This window comes from Mercenaria mercenaria, chromosome 8 (assembly GCF_021730395.1).
Source record: "Mercenaria mercenaria strain notata chromosome 8, MADL_Memer_1, whole genome shotgun sequence".
Lineage (NCBI taxonomy): Eukaryota > Metazoa > Mollusca > Bivalvia > Venerida > Veneridae > Mercenaria > Mercenaria mercenaria.
The window spans coordinates 73,044,801-73,069,500 of NC_069368.1; the positions used below are offsets into that span (position 1 = coordinate 73,044,801).

The following is a 24,700-nucleotide window of genomic DNA, read 5'->3' on the forward strand; positions in this document are numbered from 1 at the left end:
AAAATTCAAAAAGGAAGACTGGTATAGTTTATTCCATAGCATAGATCTAGATTGCTCCGTTGAATAATAAGATTCTGAAAATAAGACAAACACGAAATCCAAGTAAGAAGAATTGTATGAGTTCAAAAATCTCCACCAATAGATGATGAAAACTAATAAAATCTTTAAACGTCAACCTTGGTAACTTAAGGTTGCGGTTTTAAGACTACAACATTAGAATAATCTTACCAAAAGTTACTATACTTATGAAACTGAAAACTGTACACGTGCATCACAAAACAAATTTTCTGTGAAATATTTAATGACAGTATATGCTAATACATTATAGGGAGGTTGTTTTCAGTTAAATGAAATAAATAAAACTGTTTATTCTGTTAATGTAATAGTTAGACCAACTCTAAAATTCTAACCATAAGAGTAACAAGGGCAGAACTTTTAGTAGATTTAATCATTGTTTGCATATTTCGCTCGAAACACTGAATAATAGCGTAAGTTTTCAATCAAACTTTTCAACGTCTTCAGAAGAAGAGTCAGGTGTAACGTCAGATGATGATAAGGTATCACGTTCCCATTTATTGCACTCAGCTATCGTTGTAGGAAGCTCATGGACGGCGCTTTCCGGAAGCCGTATTGCAAGAAGCACAACCAACAGACACATCCCGCCAAATATGGCGCCGGGTATCCATAACGCTATCAATGCCTTGAAAAAGATAATTATAGATGTATTTCTAAACATTAAACTGTACAAGTGTATATATCACACCCTATAAACGACTGTATTCCCCTCTTCCTCTTGCGAGTGATCAAAACAATAAACTGACAGCTAAAAGTTGAAAAACAGCATTTTAAAGTGACTGATTTGCTTTGAAGGTATATATATTTACATTTTATTGGAAGCTAAACATGATTTGTTTCTGTATATAATGTGTTAGTCTGATGACAGGTAGAATTATAGCAAAAAACTCGATTGATCACTGATTTTGTCCAGAAATTGTACATTGTCGGCGTCAAAAGTACTTATTTTCTTGCTTGAAGAATGACCTACATGTAAATCCTACTGTTTCGTGGATAAAGAAACAATACTAGTTTGGTAAAATAAAATAAAATCATTGATAAATTCTCCAATTTGTTTATAACCGTAAATGAAAGAAGATTCGGTGTTATTTCCTGACTGTATGCACGCTTGCTTAATTACTGTACAAGTGCTAGCGAGTTTGGTAAAAAGACTGTATGCCTGTTTGTGAGTGACTTCTTTATAAAATTTTGGCGTTTCCTCGGCTCCTGTAGTATTTCTTCATATTTAGAATCTGCAAACAATGTTTGAAGGAGTGTGGTATAAAGCAGTAACCATGCGGTCTGTCCGTTCGTTCTGTTTGTATATGTGTCCTCATATATTTGGTCGTGCAATTACTTCAGTGCTATTGCACCTACCTCTCTCAAAGTTTACATACAAACATCGGCCGTATGTAGTCAATGTCCATCTTATTATTCTTTTTTCTTTTTAAAGTGACACTTAAAGGTGAAACATGGTCTGTTTTTCGTGTCAGTGCTATAACTTCTTTATGCATTAAGGGATTTTGAAATAACTTGGCACAAATGTTCACCATCGTGAGACCATAATGCGACAATGTGTCGCATACAAGACTATATTTTCTAGAATTTCAAACCATTGAAACCAATATATAATCGCAACTGCAATTAATAAGGTGTGAAAATATGAATAGTAAATGGGGTGATTTGGAGTGAAACAGCGCCAGATTGAATCCACTAATCCTTTGTGGATCGCTTTCTTGACAGCGTCGCACAGTAAACAGCTCTATTTTAATTTTGTCTTTGTATTTGCCATAAACACATGAACTTTAACATGAAACTTGTTTTATTTTACTGAAAATACATTCTGCGAATGAAATAAGTCCCCATTTTACAAGCAGAAGTACCATTAGAGGAAAAAATGAGGGTTTATTACCTCACCTGAGCAATAAGTGCCAATGTGAGCTTTTGTGATTACCCTGTGTCTGTCGTCCGTCATGAACAATTTGACTGTTAACACTGAGAGGTCACACTTTTGATCCAATCTTAATGAAACTTGGTCAAAATGTTACCCTCAATAGCATCTTGAACGAGTTCGATACTGGGTCATCTGGGCTCAAATACTAGGTCACCAGGTCAAATCAAAGGGAAAGGTTGTTAACAGTCTAGAGATCACAGTTTGGTCCAATCTTAATGTAACTTGGTCTGAATATTACCCTCAATAAAATCTTGGACCAGTTCGACATTGGGTCATCTGGGTTCAAAACTAGGTCACCAGGTCAAATCAAAGGAAAACCTAGTTAACACTCTAGAGCCCACATTTATGACCATTTATTAATGAAACTTTTTTTTTCAAAATGTGTTTTGGTGATATTTAGGTCCAGTTCAAATCTGGGTCCGATGGATCAAAAACTTGGTCACCAAGTCAAATCAAAGGAAAAGCAAGCTAAAACTCTAGAGGCTTCATCTATGACTATATCGTAATGAAACTTAATATTAATCTTGATAATCTATAGGCGACTTTAAATCTGAGTCAAGTGGGGTCAAAAACTAGGTCACCAGATAAAATCAAATGAAACGCCTGTTAACTCTCTATCGCCCATACATAAGGCAATATCTCTAATGCCTACCCACGACTACCCGATTTGATAATCATTCTCATACATTTATACTTACCAAATAACATACAGTTTTCGATATAAATGTCGGAATTTGCCGATCATACTGAAACAAAGACGAGGTACAACTCACGCCATTCTTAAAACAACGGAAGTGGATTGAGCAAGGCCTAGCAATGAAAACGAACAAATCCGCAAGAACAGATTCCCGGCGTGTGAGTGTTATCACTATCAGATGTAAATTATTTATGACATGAGAAATAGCGGTAAATCTTGACAGGTAGTAAATACGACGGCTGTATTTGTAATGATAACATGTTTATTTTTTTATTGACTGCTTTTAAATCTTGTTGACTGATTTACCATGAAGTAAACTCTGAATTACTAATAAGGACTTAATCCACTTTTCCGACAATGTTTTCGTTATCCTTTTCCATTTATACGTCCATTCGCAGGATACTTGCAGGTGAAATAGTTTTTTTTTTAAATCAGAGAATCATTTTGTTGCAGACGAACAGACAGACGGGGGTCAACCTATAGTCCTCTCCTGTTTCATCTCATCGATATTTTGAAATCGTAAGGTAACATTTCTTCGTGTGATTTCCATAGGAAATCGACGGTTAATTTCTTGCAAGACATAGTTGGGACCCTGTGTATACATTCAGTTTGTAATTCGTATTTCAGAATAGTACATGTGTTTAAAACCAACACTGAACACTTGCATGTAAACGACGCTGAAGCATTCAATTAATTATTTAATTAAGTAGGATAGCGAGTCACACACACTCCACCCCAACCCCAATGGATTAGTACAAGCATCGCATGACTGGGGTCGACATTAAATGACATTACAAATATGACGACTGATCAAAAGAAACATTTTTGTAGGCATAGTTTCTATTTCATTTACGCCTTTGTAGAACATAAATCGCCTATTGTACTCGCAAGATGGAATACAAAATCACTCGCAATTACGCATTCAGATCAAATATCAAAATTGGCAAGTCGGCATACAGTAAATGTTTTTTCACCGACTAGGTAAAATTAATTTCTTTCAAAACCGCAACATAAACGAAACATTTTATTTACATATATTTATGGAGTATGCATACTTATTACAGAAAACATAATAGATAATTGGATTACAAATCAATTTGGCGTGATATTCATCAGTTTCGTGACTTGGTCGATTGAATTTTCATGCAATGAGTGTGATCAGTCAACATTTTTCAAACATTACCTGTCAGTTTCATCTATTATATCACCATATACACATATTTATGTTAGACTTATCGTTTAACTTAAATACACGTACAGTGTAAAGCCAAATGATGAATTTGAAGACGATTCTTACCTTTTGGGTGTCTGTTTATTGCTTTGATCACTCGCAAGAGGAAGAGAGGGAATACAGTCGTTTATAGGGTGTGTGTATATATATATGCTTTATTTCCAAAAGCCATTCAGCTATTATGAGTTCAACAGTCTACGAAAACGGTTCAGAAAACCAATTATCCTTCATTTAACCTGTATTGACCATATCTGATACACTTAATAATCGGTACAACTAGCACTTCTATCATTGTTGTCTATGTAGATGTTTAGAGGATATTACTTGGTTGTCTTTTCATACGGAATTTTTAAACGAGTTTCATAAAATAAAATAATTAAATGCGAGGCTCTGTCGAGCATTTTATCAATTCTATTCAACGAGTTGATAAATAAAGTCAATGTGTAAAGACACAAATGTAATATTCTCATCACATGTTAGTTTTTCCCGCTGAAACATAAAATTTTCTTCTTTCTGTACCTACTATAGACCAAATAAGTTCGACTAACGTCTCTTATATTTGAAACGACGTCAACGTCAAAGCTTTATTACTCTAATATAATACCAAATTTGTGTAATGGCTTTTTTTCACCCACACGACGAAGAACATGTGATAAAAGTAGATAATAGTAAAACACTTTTTTCGCTGGACATATCACGAGTGCATAGATTCTTATTGAATTGCACATGAATAATATTATATTGTTAATCTCAAAATATGATAAAAATAGTTTAAAAAATTCAAAATATGGCATCTCTAAAAATGATATTTTTCACTACTGAAGAATGTAGGGATAACGCATGTTTTTTCGTGTTATAACATCTGCAGAATCCCGAGGGACTGGTTGGTATCCGAGGGATTCTGAAGATGTTATAACACGAAAAGAACATGCGCTAACGCTATTCTAGCATAAAGCGCGTGAAAACCAGGTAAAAAAATATACTGTCCCTCAACGTCATTGAATTTCCATGAAATGCGCGGTAAAGTCTACGTTGTTTATTCACGTTGACGTCATTTCCTTTTGAATTATCCGTTTTGGGGCCGTAATACGGAATGCGCAAATATAAAAAGGTGTTATAACAGCACGTGAGCGCGAGACACACGTTTTCTCTCCTGTTAAAACACACCGGAAAAATGACAATAACAGTAGTTTTATGCTAGAATATAATCTAGAAGTATGTTTTCAAATACAGACATCGGCTTCAAATACTTTACACTCACCGCTGAAAAGAAGTAACAAAAACAACAACAAGAAACTTATATAAAAGTACTTGAAAGCTTAATGAATTATTTCCAATACTTCTCATAGATTTGACGATTTAGCTCCTCTAGTATTTTTGTAGAAAATGCGTTTGCAATAAATATCGACAAAAAGTTACCAGAGCAGCCTTAAACAGAGCCTGTTTATAAATATTTGATTTAGCTTGATCACTTCTTGACATGTTGTCTTCAGCTAATCACTTATTGATGTAATTATAACCTTTCACAGAACCACAATAAAACAGCCCACTATTGTAACAATCAATGGATATGATACAATAAAATGAAGTGTGATGACGCGAGGTTTAGGTGGGTGTAAAATGCGTTTTGATCGAGGGTTGATTTTTGTTTCATATATCAAACGTGTTTACAGATGTCAAATTTACGATTCTGCTATATCCGTAAGAGTTTTATGCATTGAAAGTAGACATAAAGACAGTAGATGACACTGGTACAAAATAATTCAATAGAATATTTATATTATAGTGAGTCCGTGGTATATTAACAATATGGAAGATCCTTTGGAAGCATAGAACAACCAAGCCAAATTTAAAAAAAAGCAGCCTCGATTTGATTCAACCTGTTCAAGAGAGGTAATGAAATAATATGCAACACCTGTAAAAGTTTACTTTTACATAGACTGTATTAAAACTTACCAAATTGCTAGCAAAAGGAGCTAATATTCCACCGATGCGTGATATAGAAGATGCTATACCGAGACCACTATTTCTGAAAATATAGAAGAAAAAAATTGATGCAATAACCAGAAGTATCAAAGTAGGGTATTTCATTTATTGGTTTCTAAATTCTATGTCAGAATGTTCGAATATTCCAGTATGATATTTTTCTTTGATCCTATAATAAAATACAATTCGTTAAAATATGGATAAAACAGCAGTTTATTCAAGATTAAGGCCATGTTAAAATTAGATTGTTATTGTAGATATAAACCTGAATTTTGTTTTAAAAAGTATTTAGATGTTATATCAAATGACAGCCTAAGAAAATCATTGACATTTTAACGATTATGTTCAAATAGCTTAGAAGGTATACAAACCTATAGAAGAAAGACTGTATAATAATAGCTTAGATAGTATACAAACCTATAGAAGAAAGACTGTCTAATAATCTGTGAACCGCAATATATATACCAGGTGGCATGCAAAGAAAATATCATAATATAAAGATCTTCATTCGGTTGATCAACATTTACATCTGGCGATAGTACTGACATGTATGTATCCGCAAATATTGTATACAACTCTCTGCAGCAAAATGCTATGATTGCACAAGAGGAAAGACAGCATTTATAGGTAATTAACTTTGTATGTGGATATATGCAAGAGTTCTGCAGCGGTAATATTGCGCGACTTTAGGAGCGCAATATTATCCGCGAAAGAACGAGTGCATTTATCCGCATACAAAGTTGATAACCTTTTAATTACATACCCACTATCAAATAATTAATTTATGTCATAATTATCGTTCTGTAACGAAAGACAGGAAAAATACGAAAAGAATTTCTCCGAAAATGTAATAAACAAATCAAACTGACGCGCATTAATATTTTCCGCGAAAATGACGTCAACTTGTTGTCGCAACGTGCGCGTGGACGCCATGGACGTCACGCGATTCTTTCCATTACAACATTAAGAAAACATTCCACGTCCGATATCAAAGCGTTCCACATCAATATGGAAACATATTGCACGATCGCTGTCCATTGAAATTCAATTGAAAATAATTTTAGGTATGTAATAATCTTTATCATTTCCATGCAAAACCTTTCCTTGTATATAATAACATATTAAAACATGTTCGCCATTCTTTACCTGTAATTTGTAGGATATATCTCTGGAGTATACAAGAACACTGTGCTGAAGCAGCCAGTGCTAGCTGCTTTTCCTATGAGGGAAAACACGGTGGCCACTGTCTCGCCTGCATTGTCCTCTGAAATAAAAAGAAGTAATATACCTCGTTATTATTAAATATTTATGTTTAGCATTTAATTCTTGAATAAATTCACGTATCTATATTAAAGTACACTTGATCGCACAGAAATGATATATCAAAACAAGTGAATGAAGTATTGCCATGCAATACAATGTCCCCTACTGGAAGGCACCTAATTTTCTCTACTGCAGTATAACATAATGAACTGATATTTGTCAATAATGTATAAAGAATATTGTACTTTATATACAATATGTTATAACAAAACACTTGAATTAAAATTTGTACTGGTACTGATGATAAACCCGAACAGAAAATGAGTTTTTCTACCTGTATTTTTTTATTTCTGCAAATTGTAATCAATGGTCGGTATCAAAATAAAGCTTAACATTTGCTGAAAACTTTACATAATTCAAAATTATATTTAGTAAGCAAACTCGCACGAAGTGAGGCCCTGAAAGGGGTTTGTAAAATGGGGACTGTATGAACGTTGACTGATGATAAATTCGACCACTCTGTCATTTACAAAAAAATGTTCGTAGTTTTATATTGAAACTTTCCCCAAAATGCTGCAATATTCATTTCTGTACAAGTAATGAAAAGTGATGCAATGTCAGGCCTTCATGTGGCGACAGTGAGCATACGCAAAAACACCCTCTTATACAGTAATTTTGGATAAATAATTTTTATACAGATAAATGTAAGTCATTTATTTATACAGAGTATTTACCAATTTCATTTTTGTTTACACCAGTTGGTGTTGTAAGTGGAAACTATTAGATGGTGTGTTCAATTTTATAAATAACCGATTGCAATCGAATATTTCCAAGTTGGTCGGCTTTATCAACTGACCCTGTTCATGCCATGTTAACATTTGACTGCCAAGTATGACCTTGACCTTTGAGCTAGGGGTATGAAAGTTGTACATGACATCGTCTTATTATGAGGTACATTTGTGCCAAGTAATATTAAAATCCCTTCATGGATGTCAGAGTTATGGACCGGACAGGAAAAAGGCCCTGTTGACCTTTCACCTTCAATTGTGACCTTGACCTTTAAGCTAGGGGTCCGGGTTTTGCGCATGACACGTCGTCTCATCATGGGGAACATTTGTGCCAAGTAATATTAAAATCCCTTCATGGATGACAGAGTTATGGACCGGACACGGAATTGCGGACGGACAGAAGGACGGACGGACGGACGGAATGACAGAATGACGGAATGACGGACGGACGGAAAAGCGCATTCCTATAGTCCCCGAAACTGGTTTTCAACCAGCAGGGGACTAATAAACTGTTAACGTTGTACCCCATAACCTACAGTTGATTTTACTCTCAGGTTGATCCTTAAATAATTAAATAATTACAATTCCCTTATCAAGCATAGAGAGAAGTTCCAAATGTGTCTAGGTTTACAAGAAAGATATACTAAGCACACGTTTGTTTGTTTATAAATCAAAGACAGTGACTGATTAAAGAAAATATAATACCAAATACAAAAAGAACTGCAAAAGTATTTTCAAACCCTGTGTCTTTGTTTACCAGTCAAATACAGTCAACTGTACAGATACTGTTTAACTGCCAAGTGTAGTGCTGAGTAGCAGTTTACCCAGTAAATACAGTCAGATATTAGCTTTCTTGACTTGAATGTACGAATACAATTAGCAGGTTCTTTTTATGACAGATTAAATGTGTAGGCATGTTTCTCTATATCTTGGAAATACAGCGAAATGTGCAGATCAAATAACATAATAGTGTCCAAAAATGTATATGTATGGTGTCTTGTTTTCTTTACTTTCTGAACTGACTGAGCAAATGCTTTTGTCTATCTAAACAAGCACAGTCAGTGTTACTGATGATACAAACAAACTACATTCAGCGAAGAAAATTCGATCACAAAGAAAAAAGGTCGGTGAAAGAAATCTTACATATATATGTATAAGCAATACTTAAAAAAATGGTGAAGCTATTCTGTCATAAACATACAATTACTGTTAATTGGGAAATAATTATTATGTTTCACAGTGAGCAATGACGTTTAAACTTTTTATATTTATTTTCTTGTTTACCTACAAATACTTACTGAATACAGTGAGCAACGCCGTTGATATGATGAGAGACATTCCCGCTGTGCTAAACCATAAAATCATTGTTCTTTTACGTCCGATCCTACAACACAAAGACAAAATGTTAAAATCTCAATTATCTTCATTTCTCGTGTTTACTTTAACTTTACAAAAATTAGATATTATCATTTTGAATGTGCATAAAGTTATTCTATATTCTTGGAAGCATTGCAATCTGTCAACAGAAAATGAATTTGTATTATTGTGTGAAATACAGGAAGTAAGCTCCTCACTAAACTATATTCTGACACAAAATGTGAAAAAAAAAATTACTCTCTTTCATGCAGATCTTTATTTCTGGCAATAGAAAATAACTTTAATTTTAAGCTATTACATTTTATTTACAGTATAATTCTAACACAGTTAAGACAAAAAGGACTTATTTGATGATGACTTTTTGCCTCTGGTACAAGCAACAGAAGAATTTTTTTTTCAATCCTTTGTTATCATTTTAGTGGGGTTGCAATCTTCAGCAAAACAATCAGTGCAGGATAAACAATGTGAATAAAGACATATAAACTACAATATTATCAATGAAATTTGAGTTCGTCTTGATGACATCTACTTCTGTCGAAAAAAGTTTCCACTGAAAAGATTAAAATGCCCTTTTGGCGAAGCATTAATAAAATTATATTGCATTTCAAAGACAAGATACCAGTTCAATGGTCTTTTAACACATGTAACTTTACACTCATACACACATTTGCGCTTGCACATACACATTTCTGTCAAAATATTAGGTTTTACATGAATATATGTATTTCATTGTCGAACACAGTGAAAATACCATACAAACATACAATTCACACATTTCGTTGTTTCTGTTTTAAAACCATTAACACAGACTCAAAATGAAAGACCTACTTGCGGTTTAGATACATTACCATCTGTACAAAGGTGTCACTAAGACAACACTGAATTATACACCACTTGCTGAATAGGTAAAATTCCATTAGATTCTATGAAACCACATTGAAAAATGTACTTCTTCCTGTAAAAGAGATAAAAGTCCATCGGTTTTGATGGATACATTTAATCGGAAAATTTAAAATATCAAACGTACTTACTGGTCAGTGTTTGAGTGTATCCCCAGCTAAATATAGAAAATATATATATACAGATATACGCTCTATTAAAAATTCGTGAGAGAAAAAACACTTACCTTTAGAGACGAATTCTTGCTGATTTTCTGGTTAAGTCACACTGATAAAACTAAGTTTATATGCTTTTAATGCTGAAGGAATACCCCATTCGCACTTTCGGGCCCTGCTTTAGGCTTTGACGAATACGTGGGTAAAATGACTGACCTTTCGCAAGCCAGAGATCTTATGCAGCTGCACACTGATTAGAACAAAGTCAGAAGAAATTTGTCAGCAGAAAGAGAACATGTTTATAGAAATAATACACTTGAAGAGAATGAGATGACCAGGTTTGGCAAGAAAAACAACGCAACTCACAACTAAAAGCGATATGTGCAAACAACTTTGCATGTTTTTGCATAATGTCAACGTAATTCGCGTAATGTATTGAAATAAATGAAGTCCTTTGGACGATTTGATTTCTGATGTCAGCATATGAAACCTTCTTGGTGTCCCTCTGCAAAACGTTCACTACAAGTTTTTACCTGTTGACATCTATATGGTTTTATCGCTTTTAAATCATCAATGATTCATTATTGATAAATGACTGACTATGTAGAGAATATCTAATGACAACACTGCGAAAGAAATCCACGACATACAAAATAACTAATTCTGCCAATTTTCTCGCACGAAAACTGGCGAGAGCAAAGCGCATATCATACGTGTTAAATACTAGTGCATTTTCCAAATGTTTGCCTCTTTTTAATGCGTCATGTGCCTGGTCTGAAAATAATTATTTTGTCAAAGAGTTCGATCAATACAAAACCAACGAATCGGTCTGAATTTTCATCATCTTCATACAACTGAAAATGCACTACAACTTTGATCCACAAAAACTTAATGTGCTGTTGAGAAAACTGCAACTGCAACTATAGAGAATTTCTCCGCATATGGCTGACAATCAGTTTACAGGATGACCAGAAGAAATTTTACTAAAGAAAGTTGTTAACGAAAGAAAGTTTGAACATTTTCAGAACATATAGATTTGGATACGTACCTCAACAAAAACAGATAATCCATGAATGTTTGATGAACAATTATAATACTTTTCAATTTACCCTTAGCGTTGACGTGAGGAGATCTGAACTATTAACAACAAAGTTTAACCAACTCACTTGTTAAAAAGGTAAAGTTCAAGTAGAAGTGGTGGAACCTCTATCAGACCACTCAAAAAGAAGTTGACGAACCGATCACCTGCCAAGTGAGAGGATACAAGCGTGAGACCATAATATGTACCCGCTGCCACTATCCTGAAAAAGCAATTGAGATGTTTTTGTTTGTTACTTTGGGGTTTACGCCGTTTTACATCAGTATTTTTCTTATGTAACGGCTTGCAGTTAACCTAACCAGTGTTCCTGGATTCTGTACCGGTACAAACATGTTCTCCGCAAGTAACTGCCAAACTCTCCTACATAAATCAGAGGTGAGGAAGAATGATTTCAGATATAATGTCTTCTATCAAATCGTCAGGGAGAACATACGCCTCGCCCGGAGACCGTGATCCGTAGATCTGTGCTCTCCTTATTGAACTAAGCGGGCGGGTAATTTAGACAATGCATATAAATCAAAAGGAGAACATGTCTATAGAATATATTCCTGCAGATATTATGCAGATTAAAGATAAACAAAAACACTTCCATTACAGATATGCAATCCTAACATTTGTTTTTTTATAGGGTTCTTCTCTTACATCAAAGGCATCCTTATAGATGAAACTGTCGATCTACGAATATCAAATTTGGTTAACATTACATTATAATGTCTGAATGGTTCTCTTTTGAGTATTGAACCCTGTCCGTTTTACGAATACGCGAAGTAAAAACGGTATAGATTTTGTTTTGTGTTGTTTAGAGGTACTTACCATGAATACCACAGGATAAGTGTATTCGCTCTCAAGGCAGGGTTTTTGAGAATGTCAATAACATTGTATTTCTCGACTGTTGGGTTATGTGTAGCACTGTCGTCTTGAGGTTTCTCTCCATCTAAAAACGTATACTTTTTCTTGCCAAATAAATCCATCTCTGTGCCATTTAATTCTGGTCTTTCAGCTTCTGTTGCTGGAATATGGACACACTGATTAAGAAGTTCTTCTGCTTCCTTGTATCCAACTCCATTCCATTTTGTTGCCTTTTTCAAAATTCTCTTTGCTTCTTCGACTTTTCCGTTGCAAAGAAGCCATCTGATGGATTCTTCTAGCATCCTATTAAGTATAGTCAAAACAAGACTGTTCGCAATGAATCAATGGTTGTTCGTCATCTAATCATCAAAAATCTAGACAATATGTATAAAATGCCGAATTTTCATCTGAGCTATTTGTAAGAGTATTTTAAAGCTTTAGACATAAAAATGTTATATCTTCTGAACAAATACACAAAATAATACACTTTATAGTGTAATAAAGCTTTCACGTCGACGTCGTTTAAAGTGTCGGAGACGTTGGTCAAATTGACTTATTCGTGATAGTTAAAGAAAGTAGAAATTTTTATGTTTCGGCTGAAAAAAAACTCGTTTAATAAATTCAGTATGAAAAGACACTCATGTAATATCCTCTATATATATTAAATGTAATAAAATGTTTACAAAGCTTACAGCTAGGGGTAACATACTATAACCAAAACTTAGCCTGCATTTCATACACTATCCCCTGCTTGAAGGAAACGAGTCACGTATTTTTTTAAAAGAATGTTTTGTTTCAATTTTAAAAAATTTCTGTACGTTTAATGATGTAAACACTTCTATCACTGCACATGCAAGGACATCCAGTTGAGCTGAAGAAAGCTACTAAAACTCTGTGACATGATTCCCTTTAAACTGTGAATGGTGTGTAAAATCATGTATAACGTTTTGGTGTATGGTCTAGCCTCTGGCTCTAAGCATTATACCTAGTAAAACATATTCGCCTTACACATACCAATATTTTTAAGTAGTCATATGAAATAGAGTCAATTTTATTTTATCTGTTCAGAAATTTCGTAGACGAAGATTAAAATACTACCTAAATGTAACTAAAAAGCAAACAAATCTTTGAACATTTTAATAAATAGTTGTACGCACATTAAACGAGAGTTTCTGTTTTCCAAAATACACTTACCACCATTCAAATAGGGCGTAAAATGAAAATGCAGCTAGTCCTATCTGGAGGTAGCGCCAGTCCAGTCCACGGAATGCATATCCAAATACTGACAGAACCATGATGCCTACAGACCACGACAGAAAAGTTGCAACCTCCGTGTGTGAACGGACTTCTCGTGGGAACATCTCTAGAGCTAGAATTTTACCAGTGCAAACAACGCCCTGTTGAAGTTGAAAGGAAAACGGAAATGAAATTGTAAATGAGTTCTTATGTAGGGAACATCACTTATGTTTTAATGCATGCCTATGCTTGTTTAAAAAGAATAGATATCAGAAAGTGATTACTATATTTCTTAAGAAGGCTTTGAAACTTTGTTACTGACAGATTATATGTTATGAAACACATAAGAAATAGTTGTTTTTATTAATTTTCCTATTCAAATTTGTAACGGGGAAATGAAAGTAAAATATCCTGATTATAAAGCTTTATATTGAACGAACGTTGTAATACTTACATCCACCGTGATGTAAGAACGCATGAACATTTTATTGCCGCGCCGGCCTTGGTTCGGTTCCCGACACGGGCATGTTTTTTTTCTTCTTGATTTGGCATTTTTAAGACAGTTGAGTAACAAAAAATCGTGTTCTAATGTTCATAATATGACCAAACTTCAATTTTAAAGAAAGATCATTTCAGCCAAAATTAGAGGTCAGTGCCTTTAAACTTTTGACTTCTATAAGATTTTTCCGTGACTCCTTTCATAAAATACAAATCATCCTAACAGTTTGAGTGAAAATAGAAGAAAACTGTCTTTACTGACGAAAAGAAATATTGAAGACTGAACTTTGTGCACTAAAGGTATATGCCTGAATTGCGTTGGAGCTAACGAGCACCTTGGATATTATTATTTGTAGCGTTAACCACATGTGTTCAATTGGCGGAATATATTTTTTATCATAATTTCACGATCTTTTCTAAAGTAGAATTACTATAATGTAGGCAATTCGTACTAGAGACCAGTCAATGACACAAATAATAATCCTACCTCGTGTTTATCTATGCATCTGTATTTCACCAGATAAAAGGAACATAGATTATTGAACTAACTGTATTGTTAAACCCTTGGTGTAATTTTCTCATTAAGTACTGAAAGGTTGTTATATACATGAATATGATCTGTCACAGCTAGACATAACAATATTTATTTAAATTTCAGCTTAGACTGTGGATCTGAATTCTTTTTATTGAACTTAAAACATTTTCAGATGGCATACAATATGCATGAATAGGACGACAATTTTGCAATAATCCAATTATAAATGTGGATTACATATTTATCAATATCTTAACAGATATGAGCCGCGCCATGGGAAAAACAACATAGTGGGTATGCGACCAGCATGGATCCAGATCAGCCTGCGCATCCGCGCAGTCTGGTCAGGCTCCATGCTGTTCGCTTTTAAAGCCTATTGGAATTGGAGAAACTATTAGCGAACAGCATGGATCCTGACCAGACTGCGCGGATGCGCAGGCTGATCTGGATCCATGCTGGTCGCATACCCACTATGTTGGTTTTCCCATGGCACGGCTCATATAATTATTTGCAGTGGAATTAAATAAGAGTACCAGAAAAGCTAAAACAATTTGCTAAAAATGATCAAATCAAGACTTTAGTCTAATGCTTGGTCTTAAATGCTATAAATATACTTTCGCCGTCAAGTTTCTTAACTGTTCTTTATATTTTAAAATCGTAGGTACTATCTCTGTATAATTGCTGTAACTGGTTTGTATTTACATTAGATTTTTTTTCACGCAACTCCGCAACAAATATTTCATTTAGACATCTGGGATCATATGATTATAAAAGATATGATATTGCTGCTGCTAGGGAGCAGTGTTTTACTACAAGTAAAATGGGATCATTACGACAGCATATATATATATATATTAGTTTTATTTTAGAATTGACACAGATATGACAACAGAACCGGGAAAGTGGTTCATAATGATAAGAAAAAACTCCCGGGTATGCAATTATAATATGAGCCGTGCCATGAGAAAACCAACATAGTGGGTTTGCGACCAGCATGGATCCTGACCAGCCTGCGCATCCGCGCAGACTGATCAGGATCCATGCTATTCGCTAACAGTTTTTCTAATTCCAACAGGCTTTAAAAGCGAACAGCATTGAGCCTGACCAGACTGCGCGGATGCGCAGGCTGGTCTGGATCCATGCTGGTCGCAAACCCAATATGTTGGTTTTCTCATGGCACGGCTCATTATTATTATCTTGTATGTCTTCAAAGGCAGAGATAACACAAATATCAGACCATTTACTAAGAAATGTAGCGGAAACTCAATAATTTGATTTTATTGACTATAAATCATACTCAAAGTAATGAAAAGGTCATACCTGTGAAAGCGATCTTATCTTTATATTTTATGAAATAAATGTACTTACAAAAAAGGTAAAATGATTTTATCATAACGTGCAATCACTGTTATTGGAATTTAACATAGCGGGGATAAAATCAAATTTATTGTGTTTCATCTTTACCTGTTGAAATGTGCCGGTGACTAGCCTCAAGGAAAGCAGCATGTATATATTTGTTGAGAACGCCATAACAGCCATTGTTGTCATAACACCAATGTGAGATATCACGTACACTCTCTTTCGGCCAAATCTGTCTGCTACATGAGACGTAACGAATGCTCCTAGACCCTGTCCAGCAAGTGCCAAAGACTGTGCAAGAGCGGCTAAATTAGACCGAGAACAAACTAGGTTCCACTAAAAAGACAAAATTAGCAATACAGCAAACGTCTACTTAAAACATTATAGAAATAGGCATCTACGTAGCACAGCAACCATTTGGATAATAAAAAACAAACAATAAAAATGCATAGAATACTTGATATTCGATATATTGTTTTTGGATTAACCTAGATTTCATCACGAGCGGGCACCTGGGTAGAACCACCAACCTTCCGTAAGCCAACTTGATGGCTTCTTTCATGAAGAATTCAACGCCCCGAGTGAGGCTCGAACCCACATCGGTGAGGGGCGTGATTTCAAGTCAGCGACCTTAACCACTCGGCCACGGAGTCCCCCTTACCCCGACCTTTTTTCCTAGATACACAACTTATTCATAGAAATCCCATATTTCAAACGCATAATGATTGTAATGGTTTTATATGAGAATATATGAATAACAGCACAGTTTAATAAGTTTTCACGAAAAGTACGTACCTCATATGCATATGACAACGTGTTTGAAAATGTAAACTTGTCACATTTTCTAGTCTCTACAAATGCCGACGTATTTCCAATATGTTTGTAGACGTCGTATTCACACTGAGAGGCCTTATACGTGAAATTGTCGTGCAGATCCGTTTCATTGTCACCTGTCTCTGGTACATCGCAAGTGTATTCAGGAATATACCCTGAAATAGAGGATATAAATCCATGTGGTTTTGTTGCATCACTTTTGGTAATTTTGAAAATCTGTACGTAGTTTTTTTTTAAGTCATGTTACACAAAGTATACACAGTATATTATCTGATTATCTGAGATTGTTCAAACAATTCAACACATGTACCAAAAACACAATCTGATTAAAACCATCTACTATTAATCCTACGCATTGGATCTGGAGACAACCAATAGTGGGTCACGTTCAGACGACCTTTCCGCTAGCCAATCAGAACCTTGCTTTCAACATTTTGAAAGTGAAAGTAGAAGTTAACAAATACATATATATATTGTCCTGGGATTCCAATTTTAGATATGTGATTATCCCGGATATATAGTTCTGACGACCACATCTCGTAAATTCTAAATTGTGACAAAATAAAATAATAAAGTAAAAGGAAGACAGATATGGCCGAATGCGCGCCTTGTGGTCGATAAATGTGTTTTGTGCAGTTTGAAGGTTTATGCCGTTTTGAAGGTTAAGCCTAACGTTTGTTGAAACGAGTTGTCTGAATGGTTCAAATAAAAATAGATTGGTGGAAATAAAAGTAGCGATATTGAAAATTTGATTACATGAAAAGATGAATTTGAATGGGCATCCGTCAGATATTAATTTATGAAGACCGAGTACTTTAGTCAGAAACAACCATGGCAACTTTCAATATGGTGCAGCAAAAAATGAAAAACAATGGAGAAAAAACATAAGGAAATTGATTTCTCCAGAAATGATAAATACAAAATATATATAACATGTGAATCTGCCGAAAATTTCGGATATTTCAGCGAAATAACTATATGTATTCAGTCCCGAACTCTGACTTGTTATTTTCAATTAACAGTGATCTAATTTTGTAAGTAAAGTTTAAGCCCCTAACTTATGGTTTAAATCATTCCTATGTTTGGAACAAAGGACAAAAAAGTTAATAAAGAAACGATTATTGGAAGTTATGTATGGGGAATATGACAGAACAAAAATAGGGACGGATGTCAGTCTTACAGTGTCGGTGTGGTGATTTTCCATTATGAAGGCTTTGACATGTACAAAGAGATTTTTGTCCGATTTTTGTCAGATTTACCTTTCTGGCCTACCAGTGTTTTGCACAATTAAAAACACATTCACAAATTCGGGCAGGCATGTATGGAAGCTTTTCGGTAATTTAGCAATGCATTTTATCACATCTGAAATTTTACACGTCTGACAGAACTTCTTTTTCTGCATGCCAGACAGTCTTTTCCCGTGTGAAAAACTCGTCTTACACCCCGAGGTGTAAGATGACTCATGCGCTGTAATTATGAATGAATGCGTAATTTCATATGCTACTACAATAAAACAGTACTTAAAAGAATAGCGTTCGTTCTATTTTATATCTTCTATTCATTGAAGAATTTGGCATGCAAGAAAAAGAATCTATCACTAGATGAAGGTGCGGATGGAAATATCTTGCTCGTGGGTAATTGTTTATGAGGAAACTAGGCAGAGCATTTACCCTCGAGCCAGTTTGCCTTTACAGATACCCTCGAGCCAGATATTACCATCCGAACCTTCAACATTTGAAAGATTTATATTAACTGCACCCGTTGGATTTTTTCTTCCTTAATGTACTTATCCCGCTGGAGTTTTTGACCTTGAGTGTTCTCCCACTTTTCTTGTCCCTCGGGACTTTTCCCACTTTTTTCTCGAGTCTGATTTTTCTTCAGTTGGAGAGTTTTACCATGTTTTTCTTCCATTTCATTTTTTGATTCAATGCAGATTTTTTTGGTTGCTCCCTATAGATTGGTTTTACCCAGTGCAATTTTTGCAGAGATTCATTTATTTACTTTTTTGTTTTTACTTTTTCCTTTTTTACTGGTTTTTTTTTTTTGTGTGTGTTTTTTTGTTTTGCTTTTTTATGTTTGATTTTGTATTCGACTGAAGTTTTTTTCCTTTTTGACCAAATATGGAAATAGAACGATCTTGGTAGATGAAACCCCTAAATGTTCGCAGACTTCAGGTTGAAGTAAGGCTTGATTTTGAGAAAGCAAATGTAACAAACTTTGGAAATGCGGTTAATTAATTTTCCTTTCCAAGTACGCCTCAACATCTGATAATAGTAGATTTCGAATTTATGCAACTACAATTAATGTTTTCAACTGAATAATGCATCGACAATACAAAAACCGTTTCTGGTACAAAAACGACCATGTTGAATAATAAAGGAACCGTACGAGTATAAAATTCAGTGTATTCATACGAAAAAAATAGTATATACCTTTGTATCGCATCACTATTGTATAAATAATTCATTTATTATTTACTAATTCTCGTTATCGCTGGTCCTATGGGCTGCAATTCATTTCGAAACGAATCGATATACTCTATGAACTTCCACGTGAAGCAATGAATTAGGATGCCTTGTAGACTATGATTAGATAATATATTGCAGAATATTCCTTCGGCTAATGTAGACTGTATTTGAGCCACACCATGAGAAAACCAACATAGTGTATTTGCTACCAGCATGGATCCAGACTAGCATGCGCATCCGCGCAGTCTGGTCAGGATCCATGCTATTCGCTTTCAAAGCTTATTGCAATTAGAGAAACCGTTAGCGAACAGCATGGATCCTGACCAGACTGCGCGGATGCGCAGGCTGGTCTGGATCCATGCTGGTCGCAAATGCACTATGTTGGTTTTCTCATGGTGCGGCTCAATTAATGATGGTAGTAGCTGGCACCTCCAGGTAATGTGGTCTTCTTCGAATAATTATCTGGATAACTTGAAGAAACATTTTATACTGGATATGCGACTAGCTAGAGAACATTATCTTCAGAGATAAGTGGAAATGTCCATAATAAACCCTTCGTTAAATTTATTTATTTATTTATTTGGGTTTTACGGCGCACCAACACAATATAGGTTATATGGCGCCAAACAGGACTACAAATTTTGGTTTCATATCTCATTTACATCGAAATAAAAACATGAGGTATGGAATAAAAATTTGCATACCTGCTGGAATGACAGCGTTACAGCAAAACAAAGTGTTAAGACCCTATTAGTCGCCTCTTACGATCATGCAAGGGTAAGGCAGTGGTTCCAATTCTTATCATACACAGTTCGTCCCAGAACCACATTGGGCCCCTTCATTAAAAGACAGGTACAGACAACATTTGATGGAGCATTTACACATTGATAAAATATATCATTGACATCTTAAATGCGAGACAAATTATGCCTATGGTATTAAAATCCCGTCAAATCGTACCATGTAAAACGAAACATTTCAAAAAGTGGTCTTTTTAATATGTCAGAACAGACGGCGAAATATTTTAATATTTCACTTATTCAGGTTTCTCACAACATCAATAAACAGACCGTAACTTCAAAAATAAACTACATTTTATTATTACACTTTCAATAGAATACAAACGAAACTGAAATTCAGTGCATGATCGATCTGTAAATGTAGATCAAATACAGTTTTTTCGCTATACATTTATATTAAACTCCATATAACGAACACGTACTGTTGGTTCCTTTGTGTCAAATTAAAGTCATCTATTTAACGAATTTATCTAAATGTGAATACAGTGGGGGATTGAAATAGTACGAGATAGGAGTCCGCTATTTGCCTGAGTTTGTAAATACTCTCAGTGTCAAATTAAAGTCATTTATTCAAAGAATTTACCTAATACAATGGGGATTGAAATAATACAAGATAATAATTTTCAAAGGAGTCCGCTATTTGCCTGAGTTTGTAATTACTTTCAACGTCAGATTGAAGTCATTAATTCAACAAATTTATCTAAACATGAATAATAATACAAGACAATAATTTTCAAAGGAGTCCGCTATTTGCCTGAGTTTGTAACTACTTTCAGCGTCAGATTGAAGTCATTAATTCAACGAATTTATCCGAACATGAATATTAATACAAGACAATAATTTTCAATGGAGTCCGCTATTTGCCTGAGTTTGTAACTACTTTCAACGTCAGATTGAAGTCATTTTTTTCCAAAGAATTTATCTAAACCTTCATAAAATGGGGATTGAAATGATACGAAACAATAATTTACTCACCGGTAAAGACAGCGCTTAGAATAGCAAAACATGCAGGCGAAAAATCAAGTAAAACAAGAAAAATCTGGAAAAGCTGAAATTTTCCCCATGGTTTAATCGCCCTCCAAACAGAATCCAACTCCTGTATTCCACGATCCATTCTACTTCATATACACAATATATTCCCGGTCTTTACTTTCAGTAAGAGTTGCTTATATCTATGTTTGCTAAAATCCCAGGTCAGCTGTAAACTGTACCGAAATCATTCAATGATTCATTGAGAATATCGATAAACTACTGTTATTTTTGCTGAGAGTTGTAGGCCTATTGTGGTTAAAGAGATATACAAATGTAGTAACTAAAACATACCACATGTATGGAACAAAGGTACACAAGTTATACGGACCGATATCCATTCCGACTGCCTATTCTATATATAAAGCGGCACGGACCGAAGTGCCGTTATTATATTTAGTAATATTTACGTTCATATTTTTGTATGAAAGAAAAAAAATGTATAAACAAAATTGGTGCAATAATGTTAGTAGTGGCCCTTTCCACGAGATTGCACGCGCGACCTGACGTCATTCTATAATATTTAGATGTTGAAAGGATCGATAGCCTGACATTTGTTTTAACTTTTTGATACTCACGGAAAGAAAACCACTTATTTTTATTGCTAGCTATTGTAAAATATAAATATAAATTAGCGCAATTCATAGCTTTGCAAGAAGTCTCAATGTCGTTTACTGGTCCAGTGCCTAAATCCGGACACTTTCGGTGGTTTTATGACGATAACTTTGCATTCCGAAACCGCACTTGCATCACATTTCAAATGTATAATTTTAAGTTCTTTACAAATCTCTATGCAAAACAAGAAAATCGTATATTGCTGATTTCATCATAGAAAAAGTCATCCGAAGTGGGCCAGTAAAAGCTGTCAAAATCGACCTTCAGGGTGCTTAAATATTCGGACACTATTTCGGTATGAAATGCAACGAATCTGTCCAAAAAATTACAATGAACACGACTTTGTTTGAAACAAAGCAGCTAGATTCAGTCCTGCAAATGTATACAGACATCTCCGTTCTATTGAAGTTTTATTACCTGTTAATCTCGTGATCATGTGGACTAGTTTCTAATTTAATGTGTAACTGCCAAATATAACAATAATATAGTACGCAATAAAATCTACGGTGGTATGTTTAGGACATGCAATTATTTTTTTTTAGGATTAAATTATCTTGAGCGATCAACATCTTATCTCGAGCGATCAACATATTATATAAATTAAAGATAAAATTATAAAAAGATAAAAAGATAAAAAGTCACACACTGTTGTTGACCACTGGTCATCAAAGCGTTCGTCTGCGTTGATCATGTTCATTCCAGTAAAAAAATCACGACCGTAAAGCGTTTTTTAAAGGTGTCCGAATTATTAAGCACCGTCCGGATTTAGGCACTGGACCAGTATACCCGTCTTGACGCACTAAAACCATGTAGTTCTTAAAGATATTATCGAGTTTTATCATATTTGTAGACAGCAAAATATGATATCTGAACGGAGCGTCCGTATAAATCACACAACGTCGTCGGTCTTATACTCTGGCGTTACGGTAACAAAAGAATAAGACATACATATAAAGTTTATTTTTATCTTGGACGGCATGTTGAAAATACACTATAGGTTTCGTATTACCAAAGCGGACACCGTGGTCTAGTGGTTTGAGCATCTGCTAGAAGAACGGGAGGTAGAAGGTTCGATCACTACTGCGATGCGTCCGGTTCGTGACTCTCCTTGTCTATGGCATTAAAGGAAACAATTTAGGGAGGTAGATAATATACAAGGCTTACTTACACCTGTTGTATAATTAGATAAGTTAGATATTGATCTAAATGGACTAACGAATCAGAAATTCAAAAGGATCATTAGTACGTTCTATGTCTGCTGTAAAGTGTGACAAAAAGATCAAATTTTATCAATCAGTAAGTTTATAATTGTTTACTGATAGTGACGCAAGCATGAACTGTATACATGTACGACGATAATTCGATATACTGTACACCTTGTTTGTTTTATCATTAGGTAGAAATATCTTCCACCGAGTGAACACCAGCTACCGTGTTTTACGAGTGGCCCAGCAACAAGTGAAACTAAAATATATGATGCTCATGAGTAATCGCTATTGTATCTTATATGTAAATTAAATAAATATCCTATCTATTCAACGTATGTTCAAGGAGTCACCTTTTTCCCGCTCAGCGTCCTCCTGACATCACAGTGATTATAATATGTAGGAAATCCTTGAACAGTTCTATGAGATAATAATTCTTTCACATTTCAATGCCAAGTGGAATATATTTAATTCTTCTTGGTAGTATACATTTTGAAAAGAATTTCCAATAATTTATATACAGACAATGTTTTTCTTTTTTGGTTTCAGCAAAAGAGTAAAATTAATTACATAGTTTTAATTGAATCAATGAAATATTTACGCGAATTTTCACGAGTGGAGCAGAATGAAGGATAATTCGATTTTAAATGTAAAACAACTAAATTGTCTTCTTTTATAATGGGTTCTAATAAAATTGTAAATATTTTACAAGCGTAACGTCACACGCATTGCACAACGTCACGTTTAACGTCATGGCGCCACAAGGTATAACGCTAGAAAAAATTAGAATAGTTTTGCGAAATGCACATGTTTCTTTTTGATATGGTCATGGTTGGTCGTATAATTTAATGTTTTTAGTGATATTTATGTACATTATATATGATTTTACTGAAGAAAATTTTTGATAGAAAAATATCCCATTCCTATCATTATTCATATTCTTTCATGTTCAAGTGCATTTCTTGCAAGCCTTGTTACCGCCCAATGAGCAGGTGCCCTAGGGACGGATATTTCTATCCGATTCGTAAACACATGACAGATATTATTATTCTGTACCAGTGAATACTATATTTTGGACGTCTCGCTGTTTATCAGGTGATATTCTATTATTATTATCTATTATTGTATTTCAGTAATTAGCTGTAACAGCATGCCATAAAATTGACGTCCTTCCGCTTTACAATGAAGTTTTGTATTATGACGATAATTCAACTTTTTGAAACAATGAGATGGAATGAGATAATGATGGGATCACTGCATGGCGATAGACGGCAAGTGAACAACAGAACGCTGCGGCAGACCTTCGCGGGACACTTCTGGGCGGCACAGTCGTGTAGACCAGATAGAAGACCTGCCAGTACATCGACGGATCCACTGACGGCACGCGGAGAAGACCCCCGAGCTGCTCAAACTTCACGCTCAACGTGGAGGGGCATCTACACCACGGGAGACCAGCCTGCACCTGCAGCATCAGCCGCCCTTTTAAGGGCGACCCTTGCCACACCTTACCTTCTCATATTGTCTATTGGCTATCATAGGGGAGCTGTCATTTAGGAGTGTAGGACAAAATCCCCTGCGGACAAAACCCCCTTTGCTCATTTTTGCATAGGCGGACAAAATCCCCTTCATGTTTTTTACAAGGAGGACAAAACCCCCTTCGCACTTTTTTCCAAGGAGGACAAAACCCCCTTCGCATTATTTATAGGGAGGACAAAACCCCCTTCATCCTAGAATGAAAAGAGCAAATTATATATTATATAATAATACA

At 34.9% G+C, this 24,700-nt stretch overlaps 1 protein-coding gene across 1 annotated transcript; it reads right to left on the reverse strand.

The window, feature by feature from the left end:
• Nucleotides 1-13: 13 nt before the first annotated feature.
• Nucleotides 14-21,316, reverse strand: LOC123566088 (organic cation transporter protein-like). The gene is made up of 10 exons (XM_045359931.2): nucleotides 21,059-21,316; nucleotides 16,777-16,970; nucleotides 16,087-16,317; nucleotides 13,548-13,750; nucleotides 12,318-12,656; nucleotides 11,572-11,706; nucleotides 9,272-9,357; nucleotides 7,069-7,186; nucleotides 5,893-5,965; nucleotides 14-700 (listed from the first exon to the last, which is right to left on the reverse strand). The coding sequence occupies exons 1-10, from the start codon at nucleotides 21,195-21,197 to the stop codon at nucleotides 497-499; spliced, it is 1,722 nt and encodes a 573-aa protein (XP_045215866.2). The 5' UTR covers nucleotides 21,198-21,316; the 3' UTR covers nucleotides 14-496.
• Between the last annotated feature and the right edge of the window lie 3,384 nt (nucleotides 21,317-24,700).